This window comes from Phalaenopsis equestris, unplaced genomic scaffold, assembly GCF_001263595.1.
Source record: "Phalaenopsis equestris unplaced genomic scaffold, ASM126359v1 Scaffold000067, whole genome shotgun sequence".
Taxonomy (NCBI): Eukaryota; Viridiplantae; Streptophyta; class Magnoliopsida; order Asparagales; family Orchidaceae; genus Phalaenopsis; species Phalaenopsis equestris.
Window position 1 is genome coordinate 211,307 of NW_018164509.1, and position 15,914 is coordinate 227,220.

General features: G+C 36.4%; 1 protein-coding gene across 2 annotated transcripts in view; it reads right to left on the reverse strand.

Annotated features, from left to right (window-relative positions):
- The window catches only part of LOC110019659 (pantothenate kinase 2-like), a 65,158-nt gene that overhangs the window by 15,639 nt on the left and 33,605 nt on the right, over window positions 1-15,914 (reverse strand). For both annotated transcript variants that reach the window (XM_020717420.1, XM_020717419.1), the window contains exons 10-15: window positions 13,291-13,403; window positions 8,617-8,809; window positions 7,231-7,442; window positions 1,995-2,039; window positions 1,600-1,648; window positions 652-734 (exon numbers count right to left, since the gene is read on the reverse strand). In XM_020717420.1, coding sequence (XP_020573079.1) covers window positions 652-734; window positions 1,600-1,648; window positions 1,995-2,039; window positions 7,231-7,442; window positions 8,617-8,809; window positions 13,291-13,403 — 695 coding nt within the window. The remainder of the gene's footprint in view (window positions 1-651; window positions 735-1,599; window positions 1,649-1,994; window positions 2,040-7,230; window positions 7,443-8,616; window positions 8,810-13,290; window positions 13,404-15,914) is intronic.

A 15,914-nucleotide genomic window follows, 5' to 3' on the forward strand; every position in this document is an offset into this window, starting at 1 on the left:
GTGATAGGTGCAAAAGTGGACTAACAAAAGAATATAAGAGGGAGGTTTTTCAATCTACGCATGTAGTATTAATATCTCTCTGCAAAAGAAATTAATAAAAGATTTAATAGTAAAGAATTCATGACCTTTATGAAACAAATGTATATCCAGCAAAAAGGATCATGATTGTTTGATTAAAGACATCAATCTAAACAAGCAAAAAATTGCATGCTTTGTTATTTGTCATGTCAAGGTTGTCCAATTTGATCTAAACTTCCCATTATCATCCTTTAACTAAGTTCTAGAACAGCTAAATGCGGGTAATTTGGCTTCAGTCTTAATTAACAAAATGAACATTATTAGGCATAGTTTTTTGGGGCCCCTACATACATGCCACTTAATTCCTATGTATTATCATATCCAACACCTAAACTTTATTTTTTATACTTATACCACCCAAATCTCTCATATTTCATCAAAAATACCACCTTTTCAAGTTCAAATCGTGAAATTCACATTTTCATGCATAGGTAAAGCAGAGATATGCAAAAATTTAAGTTCAGGTATTAAATACATAAATACATAGAAAATGAGAGGTATGTACGTAAATCTTCCAAGATTTTTATTATGTTAAATGATGAAATTCGTCCTAATTGTGATGAGTTGCCAAACCTTGCCAGATGAGCCGAAAAAGCACGAGCAAATGCCTCGCCCCTACGTTTAGCATCATCAGTACCGCCCTCGCTAGCTACAGCCTATCGCATAAATGTTTAATAGAAAGAAAATTAACACCATTTTCTCAGTTGAATGTATTGCATCAAAAAGTTTCAAGTTCAAGGAAAATTCAACAATAACATAAATATTCAAAAATAAAAGGCTATCTACCACAAGGTGAAGAAGAAGAGAGAAATTTCACAAGCCCAACAAATCAAAATCCTAAAAAGGAGAGAGTGAAGAATGCTTTTGAAAATCCAAAGGCCTTAGAAGGAGTTCCTAATAGTACATAGATCTCTCAAAAGATAAAATTACCTAATTCAAAGTACATAAAAGCTTTAGGTAGATTCTTAAATATCCCAAAATTATTGCCAAATGATTTATATGTAGCCAATTTAGTTCCAAAATACTACTTTTTTTCAATTTAGTTGTCAACTATATAAAATTGAACTGAAATTGTCTGTCGAAAACTAAATTGGGATTAATTTTGCATAGTTGAGAGATTAAATAGAAATAAATTAAATTCTATACAAGAAACAAAATTTAGATCAATTTTGCATAATCGAGGAACTAAATTAAAAAAATGTGATATTTTGGAATAAAATTGTCCATATAAGAATAGTCGGGGACTATATTGGAATTTAATCTCTGTATATAAAGCTATTTAACTCTGCAATGCGATCCACCATTCAAACACTTGGCCCTTTATGACAAGTTGCAAAGCTAAAACAAAACTCCTAACACCAAAGACTTCCATGCATTTTCTAGTTCAAACATTATGGACCTCAATGACAAATTGTAATTAACTAGAGCCAAGCTATCGTCCAATATTTAACCATAAAAATTCTTCACAAAAGAAAGAGAAAAAAACGCAAATTTCAAAGAGGGATAGACTTTTCAGCATACCTTATCAACAAGATCAGGCATATGTTCTGATAGCACAGTGAACCAATACCTGAAGAAGCCAAATAAATGCAGGCGAGACAAATTAAATTAGGGAAATTTACATGTATCTCACACCTAAACTTTCATATTTACAAATATACCATTTTGGGGTTTTAAACCTCAAGAAAAGGTATACTTTTCTTTTAAAAAGTGGTAATAGCAGTATTTTAGATGTGATATTAAAACTTTGAGTGTTATTTGTGTAAATATAAAAGTTTAGGTGTGAGATATGTGAACACATTAGAATTGTGTTATATGTATGTATATACCCCATTAAATTAAAATTTGGTGATCACTCTTTATTCAAAATGACAAACTAAAATCAAGAAGAAAGGTAGAAATGAATGATAACATACTCGAGTTCACTATGATCTGATAGATCAACCGTGTTTGGCTCGTACCTGTAATAAATTCAAAAATTAAAATTTTCACACTCATGCTTTAGTTAAATAGACACTAGGAGGAAAATAACATAGGCAAATAACTAAACTGCAGATTGAAACTAATCTTTTTCTCAATAGATTCATTAGCGAAAGGAGTAGTAAAAGAGTCAAAGAAGATTGAAAAAGTTCCTTGGCAAGCAAAATATTTGGTATTTCTACTTAATTGACTATAAAGAAGGAAGGGAGGACATTTCCATCCTGAAACTGATACTGGAGTTGACCCAAACCACAATAAGAAAGCAAATAGTGTTATGGAAATGAGAAATAACAACAACATGACACAAACACCACTAGGAATGTACGGGTGCTAGGTGGTTGTGCAAGTTTGGAGAAGGGCGGTGGGCTGCAGAAGAGAAGATGAGGCTGGACAGCGGACATGATTTACAATCTGAAGGTCTGGAAGGAGAGGGGAAGTTGGCGACTGGACTGGGGAGAGGGGAAAATGGCTACGGTTGAATTGCCGGTGGGGAAGTCATAAATAGACAGGAGGCTGCGGGAGGGGTAACAGAGGAGGTCTGGAGCTGGAATGGCATGAGGGAGTTTGGGGCAGCAGGAGGCGGCAAGATAGTTGTTCTTGGTGAGGTGGATGGCTGCAGCGGTGACGATGATGGTGAGGACAGCGGAGGCAAGGCTGCGGAGGATGTGAAGAGGTCAAGGATAATTACCACCTCCGACGAGATAAAGTTGGAGCATCATCCATCGTCGGATACAGCCCTAGAATGAAAAACCTAGATGGCAATGGCTGTCCTGACAAAAAAAAATGAAAAAAATCGACTCCAATACAATAGAAAAAAATATATATATAGCCTAGGGTAAAGTAGAGTGGCCCCCAACTAATAGGCGGCCACCCCAAGCACGCAAATCGACCACTCAACTTGTGGTTTGCTTGGACCAGACGATCTCGTAGGAGTTCTGTCCCGCTCCCACATCTGAAACTAATAAAGATTAGGAAGATTTAAATGCATGCAACTTAACTCCTACGTATTTAGATATCTAACACCTAAACTTCAATTTGTCCATACAGACCACCTTACCTATTCATGAAAAGATGAATTTCACATTTTAAAAATTAAAAATGAAGGTAATTTTTAGGTGATAACACTGTCATTGCCGATTTCAAGCCTAGATGTGAAAAGTGGAGGGTTGCGTTAGGTAGTCGACAATCAGCGTAAAACTTGTCGAAAAAATCATGACATGAATTCTTTTGATCAGGTAAGTGCTAGGGCGTCCCCTGAAAGCGACGCGTTGTATAGCCTGAATACAGTGAAAAGTGTGCAAGAGCCGCTACACCGGCGCTCTGGTATGTCAAAGAAATGGCCGGAAATGATGGAGATCCATCTAAATCACTTGCTGTCATCAAACCGACGGCAAGAAAAGCCTCAATCTATAGGATCTTAGAATATAGGTACTCTCAATGGTAAATTAATGGAATTAGTTGATCTTATGATTCATAGGAAAATTAATATCTTATGTATTCAAGAAACTAAATATGTTGGAGAAAAGGCTAAGTAGATTGATAATTTAGGTTTTAAACTTTGGTATTCTGATAAGAGTCGCACTAGAAATGGTGTAAGTGTAATTATAGATAAAAGTTCGAAAGATAATGTTGTAAAAATTAATAGAGTTGGAGATATAGCTCTTAAGATTATCATTGATGCTAAGATTTTTAATATTATAAGTGTATTCTCCTCAAGTATGCTTAGATAAAGGGTCGAAAGATAAATTTTGGAATGACTTAGAAGACTTAATACAAATGATACCTCTTGAAGAAAGAATTTTTATTGGAGGAGATTTAAATGGACTTGTCAGCAGAGTGGTAAAAGACTCCAGAAATACTCATGGTCGAACAATCGAACAATTTGGCGATATTGAGAAGATGTCGGTATCCGAGGCGATAGGTCGTCTCAGAACCTTCGAGGAAGGGCTTAAAGGGCGACTGCACTCAAAGGGTAGTGGAGAACAGTTACTCCTTACCCAAGCCGAGTGGGAGGCAAGAATCTCAAAGGCAAAGAAAAATGAAGGTTCCAACAACAACTTTATTTTTTTATGAGAAAAAGAGATCGTCGAGATTATAAAGATTGTAAGGTCATTCCTAGTGAGAATTTAATTACCCAACATCGTTTATTAGTTCTAGATTTTAAAATAAAAGAGTAGTAAATAAAGAATATTAGGACTCGTCATCATAGAATTAGATTGGGGAATCTAAAAGACAAATAAAATCATTTTTATTAGCTAAATTCAAGATTTCAAAATTTAGGATGTTCATGAAGAAGTAAATGTTATGTGGGATAAAGTAACAAACACTATTAAACAAGTAGCAAAAGATATGCTTGGAGAATAAAAAAAAGTTTCTATAAATAAAAATAGTTAGTGGTGGAAAAATAATGTGCAAGAAAAGATAAAATATAAGAAGTTATTTTATAAAAATTAGTTTAAATGTAAAAGTTTAGAGAATTGGGAAAAATATCAAACGACCTATAGAGAGTCTAAAAAAATAATTTATAATACTAAAAATTCTGTTTTTAAAGATCTTTATAATAAATTAGATACTAAGGAGGGTGAAAAATATATGTATAAACTAATCAAACAAAGAGAAAAGAAAAGTAAAAATTTAACTCAAGTAAAATGTATTAAAAATGAAAATCATAAAGTACTTTTCTTAGCAAAAGATATTAAACATAAGTGGGTGAGTCACATTGATAAACTTTTTAATGAAATTTCTGAAAATACGATCGACCTTAGCGATCTTAATATCGTGAATAATAATTAATATCGTGAATAATAATGAATAATAATAAAACGTATCATTTTTACTGTCGCATTAGTAAAAAAGAAGTTGAGGAGGCTTTAATGAAAATCAATGGTGGAAAATCTGTAGGACCTGATGATATCCCAATTGAAGTGTGGAAATATTTGGGAGATTTGGGAGTTTCTTGGCTTACTAAACTCTTTAATATTATTTTAAAAACTAAAAAGATGTCCGAGGAGTGGAGGAAGAGTATTTTGATCCCCATTATTTTGGTCCCCATTTCTGCACAAGAGTGTGCAAATTATAGAGGAATTAAGTTGATGTATCATACTTTAAAATTATGGGAGAGGGTAATTGAACATAGGTTAAGATGCATCACGAAAATTTCTCATAATCAATTTGGATTTATGCCTGGCAGGTCTACTATGGAAGCTATACATTTATTGAGAGGTTTGATGGAGAAGTTCAGAGATAATAAGGAGAATCTACATTTGATTTTTATTGATTTAGAAAAAGCTTACGATAAGGTCCTTTGGAGAGTTCTTTGGAGAGTTCTTGAGAAGAAATGTGTTGATACGACTTATATTCAAGTCATTAAATATATGCATATTAGAGTTATTACTTGTGTCAAACTGAAGGAGGATTGACCAAATATTTTCCTATTTCTGTCCTATTTCTGTTGGATTACATTAGGGATCAGCTCAGGGATCGGCTTCAAGCACATATCTTTTTGCTTTAGTTATGGATGGTCTTACTGGACATCTACAGGAGGATGTACCTTGGTGTATGGTTTTTGTTGATAATATCATTTTCGTGGATAAAACGAGAGAAAGGCCCAAGAAAAACTTGAATTATGAAGGTCTACATTGGAGTCTAAAGGCTTTCATTTAAGTAGAACTAAAATTGAATAAATGGAATGTAATTTTAGTAGTAGTAGCTCTAGTGATAGAAATGTGACTTTGGCTGATCAAATTATTAAAAAATGTGAATGATTTAGATATCTTGGGTCCCTTGTTCAAAGCGATGGTGATATAGATGGGGATGTTAATAGTAGAATTCAATTTGCGTGGTTGAAGTAGAGGAATGCTTCGAGCCTTTTGAGAGATAGAAAAGTACCTCTTAGACTAAAAGGAAAATTTTATAAGACGGTGGTGAAACCTGCAATGCTCTATGGCGTTGAATGTTGGCCTTTAAAAGAGAAGCATAATAATAAGTTAAGTGTTGTCGCGATTAGAATGATTAGGTGGATGAGTGGCTTTACACTTAGAAACAAAATGTGAAATGAATATATCCGTGATAGGGTTGGTGTAGCTCCTGTTACTGACAAAATTAGAGAAAGTCGTCTTAGATAGTCTGGTCACATTAAACGTCGATGATTTGATTAGGAGAGTAGATGTTTTATATTCTTTTATTATATTCGACTTGTGTTAAGAAAGGCAGATGTAGACCTAGGAAGACTAGGGCTTATTGTATAAAAAATTATCTTAATTTACTAGAACTAAATGAAAATATGACACTAAATAGGACGCAATGGAGAAAAATGATTCATGTAGCAGACCCCACGTAGTGCGATTGAGGCTTTGTTGGTTTTTGTTCTTGTTGTTGTTGTATTTTTTAGGTGATACGAAAGATTTTAATGGTATGTATGTAAAAAAGTAAAGTATAAATGTTAGATATGTAGATTCATAGGAATTGGGTGGTATGCATGTAAATGGTCCTAAAGATTATTTATCACAATGCACACAAAATAAAGTTGATTTTCCTCATAAGTACCAAGCCAACAAATTGGTATTTTGCAACTAAATTGAATATTACATTCCAATACATGAGCGAACACCATACAAGACATAATATAATTAGATTTCTGTCATAAATCCTTTGCTAAGAAAATTATTTAATCGAACTAATGGGGTACTAAACAGCGAGCAGATTATTATGATGGAATAACATACTCAATTGCTCAATATTTCCATCATCAGCACTAATAAAAGAATGTACCAAAATTGATGAAACCAAAATATCATAATGCAATTAGATTACAATCAATTTAGCCATAATAATAGTATTTAGTAAGCTGACAGAAATGGACCACAATCTAGAATATTATGATGGCATATCGTACTATAGAAGAAAAGTATTTACACGGTTATGTTAATCCCGGAGTCTACAAAAGTGTCAAAATAATCTCTCAAATACATTTAATGGGAGTTAAAATAGTTCTCAGTATGTGGATTAAATTGACACTTTTATAGACTCTAGGAAAATAATCCCCTGCAAGAAGTCAGGTGATCATGTTGACATTTTTTTGTATTGTACTAACAAGGCAGGAATTTCAATCATGAATACTATTTAAGAAATTTGTTATAGTTAAAACCAATTACATCATTAGCAACTGCTTACTTCTTTGGGTCGGACAATAAAGGAAACACCTCCAATGAAGGTACGAGATGCAGAACACCAATATTTAGTGCAGCACTGGCATCTGAACGCAGTGTGCTGCCTCTAGATGAAGGACGTTCAAAACCCCCCATGCCTGTAGTTCCAGGCGGAGCCATCGGGACTGGAGCTGTAATCTCAGTACCTTTCTGTATAAATTTCTCCATCCAGGAAATCTGCACGGCTGCTATCATCAAAACTAAACAAAAGGGTGACTTTGCAAAAGATAATGGGCATTGAACAACAAAAATTAAAGGTATGAAAGTGTAAACAATGATTAACAGAGAAAAAAGTGTCAAAATGGTACCCTAACTATTTGTAGGGATTCATTTTAATTCCAAAATCTATAAAAGTGTCAATATAGTCTCTAGACACTTTTACTGAAGGCTAAAATAGTACTTTCTGAGTTCTTTTTTAGCCATATTAAAAATAGTTTAGGGACTAATTTGATATTTTTATACGTTCTAGGACTAAAATGACCCCATGTAATTTGTCAAGTGACTATTTTGAAACTTTACTACATTAAGAGATCTTCACAAAGTTGGAATTTCCCATATTCAGGAGAATAAATTTAAAACATTAAAAGAGTATTGTGGAGATCTTATTCTAAGAATATAGATCAACATAGACATAAAAAAAAGGTCACCGATTTCTTAAAATTGCATTTATAATCACTTGCTACCAACATTTCTCCCTATAACACATGACTCTGTTGCAAGTTATATAACCTTCAACAAACAAAGAAAATTAACAGATAGAAGGGACATTTACAAACATACCATACAAATGTACTGTATTTACATGTCTGACACCTAATGTTTGATGTTTACATGCATGTCACTCGGCATATGCAAGAAAGATTTTAGACAAATGTGGCAAGAAAGATTGTAACCCTTCACAAGTTCCGATGGAATCACTTGCTACCAACATTTCTCCCTATAACACATGACTCTGTTGCAAGTTATATAACCTTCAACAAACAAAGAAAATTAACAGATAGAAGGGACATTTACAAACATACCATACAAATGTACTGTATTTACATGTCTGACACCTAATGTTTGATGTTTACATGCATGTCACTCAAAATCTTTTAACATCACATAAAAAATATCACCATCACTAGCTTTTTAAGAGTGAAATACACATTTTCATACATAGGTTTATGATACCAAGGTGTTATGAATGCAAATATCAAACTATGTTAGATATATAAATATATAAGATCTGTGGGTATATATGTAAATTTTCCAAGATAAAAATGGTACGATCAAACAATAAAGCCAGTGAATGGCAAGGGCAAATAAAACATATAGAAATTAAAAAAAAAACTTGCGATATTTTTTTTACCTTTTCATTAAGGTCGCCAAGAGGCGGACCATGAATCTTGCCCCCCACATAAGGCGCACCCATAGGGAATCTTTCAACGAGTTGATGGGCCATCAAGTCATCTAGACCATGCTTTTCATAGCTCATAAAAGCACCAAGTGCTCCTAGAAAACCCTCATGCCGTAGAAACATGGCTTGTGCCTGCCCTTTGGACCTAATACAAAAGCCCAATTAATGAACAAATGAAGTTAAAAGTAAAAAACAAGAAAAAAAAAACAAGGCATTGGCATTCATTAGAAAAAAAAGAAGTCCTAGCATGTCTAAGTAGAATGATATATGATAGAATGGAAGATTTACATAAATACCACTCAATTCTTATGCATTTATATATCTGATACTAGAACCAACAGAAAAAACAGTGGAAATACTAAAGCAAACTTTAATTAATATTAAAATAAGGTTATAACATGACTCGAACGGACATAACAACACAACATAAAAACGACACAAGCAAACACTCTTAAATGTATCCCAACGAGTGGTGGAGGTCAGCTAGAGGGATAAGGGAAGGGTTGACGGCAGCCACGGGAGGCAGGTGATAGTAAAGGGAAGGCGCCACAGAAGCGGGTGGTAGCGAAGGGAAGATGCGAAACTATAGGGACAGCAAGTGGGGAGGGTTGTAGGTGGTCGGTAAAGGTAGTCTGGTGGTTGGGAGAAGTTTGAAAAGAGTTAGGGCGGCAGGACGATAGTAATAACTTGCAAGAAGAGAGAATGACTGAGTGTCGGGATGATAAAGGGAGAGTTCGGCAGTTGAGGAGTGGGGTGAAGAAGGTTTGAGGAAGGTAAAAAAGAAGGATACAATCACCACCTCAGAGTAAATACAGCCGAAGCACCACCAACTCCTCATTACAGTCCACAAAAGGGAAAAAATTCCACACAGGAATTTGAGAACAAACACAACCAAATCTTACTCCACACACACAAAGGAAAACAATTTATAGGCTCCCAGGAAACTTTTACACAAAAGGAAAAGGAGGGAAAGTGAGAGGAATTCAGAAGACACTACAAAGCTTCCTGGATCACACTACATCCCCACGGATCGCGAAATTTTGTGATCCCTGCCTCCCGCCTTCGCGAGGGATCGCGAGTCTCGCCCTCCCCACTGTTCTGGCGTGTGTTCACAGGCCTTCAATCCCGTGGAATCGAAGCTCCCGGTATTGGGCGCATTCAGCGCTTAGGGGTGTTGTTTAAGCGTCGGTTTTAGGGCACTATTAGCGCTTGTGTCGGTCTCCAGAGGTTGGGGGAAGCTTTGACGCCATAGATTGAAGCTTTCGTTTCGTACTCAGACACCCTTGGATCCCACTAGCAATCGCGCTTGTCTCTCGAGGTGTTTGAGGGTCTTCTCCCACGTACGTGCAAACATCCACCTCAATCCCATCTTTTGAGACTGTGTGCCCTGCACGTACTGTTGAGTTTTCCCAAAATATCTCACAGGCGAATCAATTTGATGTGTCGTGAGAGTGGTCTGAACCTTCCTGCTCTGGGGTGGAGTGGGAGATACGTTATCGACTACGAGACCCTGAAATCCTATTTGTCGTACTTGCCCCGTGTTAAGAGTCGGTATCATGGTCAGCTCATTCTGTGTCGCCACTAATTCTAGTTCCCCTGACACTGCTCTGCTGATAAGGGATCATATCACCTAGGGTGTCGCCGTTGGAAGGAAGGTGATGAGCTTCCTAAATTTTCTCATCACAATGATACATTTTTCTTAAATTAAATGGCAGCTAGCCTGACTCGTTCGTCCTCTAGTTCATCTTTATATTCAAAAATTTGTTTAACTGATTGCAGTCAGTCGAACTTGGTGAAAGAATATGTATTTTTATATCCGTCGTGATAATTCCTCCAATTAAATCCCTACGGTCATTACAAAAAAAGGAGGCATGCATCCATAGGAACAACGTCACACTATACCCGCTCTTGTAGCTGACCTCCAATCGAAAATTCTACCAAGCATATTCGGTTGATGCTTACCCAATTCTCTTTCTTCAGCTACATCAGTGAATATGGTTGGGAATGCCTCTGAGTCGCAAGTCTCATCTCTCTATCATCTGTGTCGATGTCATGTTCTTGTTGCTTCCGCCGTCAATGATTAGTCTGCATATTTTTTCGTTTACTATGCAATGAGTGTAGAATATGTTGTGGCGAAGCCACTGCGTATCCCTTGTGTCCTCTGTTTGCAAGATCTGTTGAATTATGAGTGTTTTTCCTTCATCTCGTGGGAGTTAGTGGTGGAGGTCTGCTAAATGGATAAGAATGATTGGGAGGGGTGACGACAACCACAGGAGGCGGGTGGTAGTAAAGGGAATGTACGGAACTGTAGGGACAGCAAGTGGGAAAAGTTCTAGGTGGTCGACAGCGATAGTGTGGTGGTCTGCTAAATGGATAAGAATGATTGGGAGGGGTGACCGACAACCACAGGAGGCAGGTGGTAGTAAAGGGAATGTACGGAACTATAGGGACAGCAAGTGGGAAAAGTTCTAGGTGGTCGGCAACGATAGTGTGGTAAGCCTATGTCTGTTGAGATATATATCCTTATCAGTCACGGTAATTGTGGGTGACAGCATGCCTGAAGGTTGCTGTCTTAAAGATGATTTTTATTGGCTCTGCTTTAGTTGTTTTTCTACCTTCAAGGCTAATGTCTGAACATTCCCTAGTATCCACCATGGCTGCAACTGTACTACATTGTTGATGGCGGGTTTTAGACTCCCGAGATATTTGGCTATCATATGTTCCCCTAGCTTCGTCAGTTCGCAGTTCAGCTGCAAGTGGTCGAATAAAGATGTGGACTCCTCAACTAAAAGACCCTTTCGTTGGAAGTTGTGAAGTTTTAGAAATATATCCCGGCAATAGTGGGGTGGAAGGTACTTTTTCTGCATTGCCTTCTTCATATTCTCCCATTTAGTTATCTTCTCGTTGTCTTCTCTTTTCCTCTGTTTTTATAAATTTTCTCATCACAATGATACATTTTTCTTAAATTTAATGGCAGCTAGCTTGACTCGTTCATCCTCTAGTTCATCTTTATATTTGAAAATTTGTTTAACTGATTGCAGCCAATCGACACAACTCATCGGGATCCATAACTCCTTCAAATTCTGGGAGGTTCATCTTGATGTCAAAGTCCCGTTGACCTCCATGAGGGAACTTTCCTCCAGGCCTCCTTTGATACTGAATACCAAAATGATGTGGTCAATACTCCTAATCACTGTGATTTTTCCTGTGGAACGTATTCATCTCCCCGTCTCTGTCTTCTCTACTTTCTTGATCGCATTCGAAGGTAATCTCTTCTTGATTTACGTCATCTAACTCTGTTAGTCTCCGTTGCAGACGATGAATTTCTTGTTGAATCGCTTCCCGGGTCAGGCCCAGTGTAACTCTTCGCGGGCTAGGGTTGGGAATTAACAGGAAAAACTTTGGTGGAGGTGGTCTGGGTAGAGGCGAATGCTAGGAGACCCAAAAATGAGACTAGAGTTGAGCTAGCTTTGATACCAAATGATACTAGAACTCATAAAAAAAATAGTGAAAACACTAAAGTAAACTATCTTCAATATTAAAATAGGGTAACAATACTCAAATGTAAATAAAAACACAAAACATAAAAATGACACAAACAAACACTCTTAAATGTATCCCAATGGGTGGTGGAGGTCTGCTAAATGGATAAGAATGATTGGGAGGGGTGACCGACAACCACAGGAGGCAGGTGGTAGTAAAGGGAATGTACGGAACTATAGGGACAGCAAGTGGGAAAAGTTCTAGGTGGTCGACAGCGATAGTGTGGTGGTTGGGAGAAGCTTGAAAGGAGTTGGGGAGGCAAGACAACAGTAATCACCTGCAGGAAGGGGGAATGGTTGGGTGTCGGGGTGACGGAGGGAGAGTTCAGCAGCTGAGGAGTGGGGAGGAGAATGTTCGGGGAAGGTAAAAGGAAGATACAATCACTACCTCAGAGAGGATAGCCGAAGCACCACCAAGTCCTCTAATATAGCCCACAAAAGGGCAAGACTTTCATACAGGAATTTGAGAGCAAACACAACCAAATCTCACTCCCCATGCACAGATGACAGCAATTTATGGGCTCCATGGAAACTTCTACACAAAAGACAAAAATGAGGCAAAAGGCAAGAGGAATCCAAAAGACAGTGTGAAGCTTCCCTGGAACACACTGCATCCGCACAGATTGCGAAATTTTGCGATCCCTCGCGAAGGGATCACGTATCTCGCCCGCCCCATTTCTCCTGCTAGAGTTCACTAGTCTTCAATTCCCTAGGATCGAAGCGCCTCGTATGGGGCATTGTTAGCGCCTGCATCAATATCTAACACCTAAACTCCAATTTTTACATGCATATCATCTTACCTATGCATTTAAAGGTGTACTTCACTTTTCAAAAGTTACAATTGTGATATTTTTGTTGTGATATGAAAGATTTAAGTGCTATGAATGTAAAAAAGCAAAATTTAGGTGCTAGATATGTAAATACATAAGAATTGGGTGGTATGTATGTAAATGCCCCTTATAGAAATTCTGTTAATTGTTAGCGAGCAAATGTCACAAAGCCATCTAATTACCCAAAAATGAAGGAAAATCAACATAGTTATAATGTACAGCATTATAAGTCGTGTGATGTTTCTAATAATTACCAGAAATTCACTGCAAATGATATAGTATCCATGGTGTAAGCATGACCACGAATAAAAAATCCTCCAAAAAATATCCTTTTGAGCCCATAACGAAGAGCATTCAAGTATGAGATCTACAATAAAAAAATTTGAATAAGAATGCTGCAGTTTTATATGAAGAAAATTAACGTTTGAAAACTAGACAGCATATTGGCCAACCAAGTACTGGAAAAAGTAAAAGAAATTTTGAAGAAAATGAAAAAACTATAAACAAAGAAATTTTTTAACTCAAAGTAAGAAATCCTCAAAAGCATTTATCTCTTCTTGTCTACTGTGGGAAAACTGGGTCTCCTCTATAATTGCAAAGATCCTCATCATCTCAGTTATCACTTGAAGTTGCTAACAGTAGTGACTTGTATGCTTAATAACAATTTTAATGAAGGGGATTTACATGCGTAACACACAATTTTTATGTATTTAGATATCTCACACCTAAGCTTTCATATTCATAAACATAGCACTCAAATATTTAATATCACATCAAAATAACACTATTACTATTTTTTAAAAGTGAGATACATATTTCTTGCATAGGCTTAAAATACCAAAGTGCTATGTGATTAAATATGAAAGTTTAGATATGAGATATGTAAATACATAAGAGGGCTACGTAAGTAAATTTTCCTTCAAAAAATAAAACCTCCAATTAACAGGCTGTCAGAAAGCATGGGATTGTATATGAAAAAAAGGCTAGTTCAATCTATACAAAAAATTTTGATTTCAGATTTCAGTGGAATTATTTTATTGATATGAAAATGGGAATAAATACACCTTACATAAATCCTAGAATAGGAAAGATATGAAAAAAGAAATATTAGAAAGGGAAAGATACAACACATATATCTCCAATTAATCAATTCCTAATAATTACTTGGAGATAAAAAAAAACATAAAATGGGAAAGCATAAAATAGGAAAGGAAATAATCCAATCTAAGAAAATAAAATTAAAATAAGAACGGAAATAAACCAATTTAAGAAAATAAACTTAATCCTCATAACTTCTAACATGAATAGATTAATTCCTAACATAGCGTCTAACGCTTCTCCTCAAGTTGAAACATGGTTGACAATCATGTTCAACATGGATTTGAAAATATCAAACAATGAGCAAGGAAGATGCTTTGCGACAGAACTTGAAGTCTTCACATGTACTTGGTAATCAACCCCAAGAGCATTTAGGGATATTTTTAGTTGACTGCAATGTCTGTAGGTAGACGGAAGACTTCTACTGATAATGTTACGGGGAAGTTTGCAGGGAAGCAATAACCTACAAAAAAAACTAACTTCTAGTTGACTATAATTGTCTTTGACTGCAATTTCTGCAGTATTTGTAGGTAGGCGGAAGGCTTCTATAGGTAATGCTACAGAGAAGTTTATAGGGAAGTATACAACCTAAAGGAAAGCTGCAAGGTATGACCTATTGAATAAAAAAAAAGAATGTCTGCAAAGAAAGCTATAGAGTGTGACCTGCAGAAAAAAAAAACACCTAGGGAAAACTACAGGGTATGATCTGCAAGTAAAAAGGAAGAACATCTGCAAAGAAAACTACAGGGTATGGTGATTCCATGTAAATTTGCATAAAATTCTTTTACCACTGGAACCACCACGGCGGCAGTAGCGTAGCACAGCACTTCCCATCTTCGTCGCACTATCATTTCTTCAATATCCGTCGTGGGAGTATTCAATCCGCGATTCACGAATCCTCGTTCTTTGATTAATTTTTTTCTTCGTCAGCAACTTGTTCAAGATTCCCTGCGCTTTCGCACTAATAAACTTTCGTCGATTGAAAACTCGTATTCTGGGATTATCAGGGGAATTGGATGCCATAGTAATGAAATTGATAGAGTTTCACTTCGTTTTTGGAGGGAAAATATGAACTGGAATTCAAATTTTTTAGTTTAAAAAGACTATTCCCGCCCAAAAACCGCCAAAAACCACCATTTGAACCCGCATAATTGTCCATTCGCTGGTCTCGCCGTCCGCGGGGTTGGGGGGGTTGATGGCGCCGTCGGCGAGCTTCTATATTAATTTTGTCTGGACTCTCGGGAAAAAACTGCCGTCGACGGCGTCGAGGGCGACGTCGAGGGCGCCGTCGGCGCCCAAGGCAAAATTTTCACAGTTTCGCTCTGGTCCGAATGCGTTCCAATTTTTCTTCATGGATCTAATTTTTATGATAATTCAAAGGTAAATAAGAGTAGTACAGTTTAATACTACCATAAACTAGCGATAATCTCAAATAAAAACTATAATTGCGAATAAAGTAAAAATAAATATGAATTGTCTCCCATAAAGCGTTTGATTTAACGCCGTCAGCCTGACCTATTCAGGTGTTATTCATATGACTGATCATTAAAACCTCTTTAAAATTTAGTCTTTTACCCTCATAATATAGTTTTAATCTATGTCCATTGACTTTAAATCTATTTCCCGTCTTCTGATCTTCAATTTCAGCAGCTCCGTAAGTATAAACTTGAGCCACAGTAAAGGGTCCTAACCAACGAGACTTCAATTTCGCAGGAAATAACTTTAGTTTAGTGTTGTAAAGCAAAACTTCTTGTCCTTGTTCAAAGTGTTTTTAGTTAAT